This window comes from Helobdella robusta (genome assembly GCF_000326865.2).
Source record: "Helobdella robusta unplaced genomic scaffold HELROscaffold_3741, whole genome shotgun sequence".
NCBI classification, from domain to species: Eukaryota; Metazoa; Annelida; class Clitellata; order Rhynchobdellida; family Glossiphoniidae; genus Helobdella; species Helobdella robusta.
Window position 1 is genome coordinate 1 of NW_008704805.1, and position 1,140 is coordinate 1,140.

The window sequence follows — 1,140 nt, forward strand, 5'->3', positions numbered from 1 at the left end:
AATGAGGCATATTTCGATTCCGAATGAATCATCATCGACAAAGTCAATATTTCCAATCATGATTCAGTAACAACAAAAATATCCAAACCATCACTGATATCATCATAAATGGTGTTGTGAGCCAATCGATCTTATATTTAGTAAACCCAATTTTATTTTAACCACACAAAATTATTATTGGTCCGATCATTTTCAATTCCTCCAGTATTTCTACCAACAGCACCAACTTTCATTACATTGTTACTACCTACCTTTTTACGATCATTAAAGCCACCACTTTCATTACGATCATTACCATTTAAATCATTGCCAGTGCCTTTCATCATTAAACATTTATTACCGTCGAGAGAAGAATCCAAATAATCGTTACCAACAACCCCGAGCGTCAGGCTGCGATCACCAAAATCTTTACCACCAACAACATTACAATTATTATTCCAATTAAAACTAACATCTTTTATGATAAAACTGCCACCACCATCTTTACCACCAACTCTGTCACTTCCACTAATATGACCATAATTTTTAAAATCATTAATATTACAATTTGATACCGAATATTTTTGAGTATCACCACCACGGTCATCATCATACCCACAAGCATTACCAATAAAACCACCACCACCAATGCCATCATCACCACCAACATCGTTAGCATCCGTCAGTTGAACACCTAGGTCTGTCTCTGAGTTACCGGAAATTTCACCACCCTCCATTTTCCAACCTGGCCTCTTACACGGTATAAAAAACCCTTATCAGAAGCCTCCAATGCCCTTGCCTCCTCTATCTTTGACCTCAGTTCTTTTCTCTCTCTCTCTCTCTCTCTTTATATATATATATATATATATATATATATAATTTTATCGTTGAATATATTATTGATGAAAATCACAGCATGTTCGGCGTTAGTTAACTTGCAATTTAACTTTTCGATTTTTCTAACGGTTGATCGTTCATTTCTAATATATTTGCAAAAATCTTACGATACTGGACTGATTCGTCTTTTCTGTAGAGCATGAAAGCTTTCATAGGTCTTTTGATCTTCTGAGTTTTGAATGTGCTGGGCATCATCTGGTATAGATTTTCACATTTTTCTTTCTTTTCATTGTGCAAAAATTCAGAACATTTTATGTTCATATA

The 1,140-nt window shown here is 34.6% G+C and overlaps 1 protein-coding gene across 1 annotated transcript; it reads right to left on the reverse strand.

The window, feature by feature from the left end:
• Nucleotides 1–152: 152 nt before the first annotated feature.
• On the reverse strand, nucleotides 153–716 carry HELRODRAFT_184763 (hypothetical protein; the record flags this gene model as incomplete). Its single annotated transcript, XM_009023762.1, has 1 exon — nucleotides 153–716. One exon carries the CDS (start codon nucleotides 714–716, stop codon nucleotides 153–155), a length of 564 nt encoding a protein of 187 aa, XP_009022010.1.
• Between the last annotated feature and the right edge of the window lie 424 nt (nucleotides 717–1,140).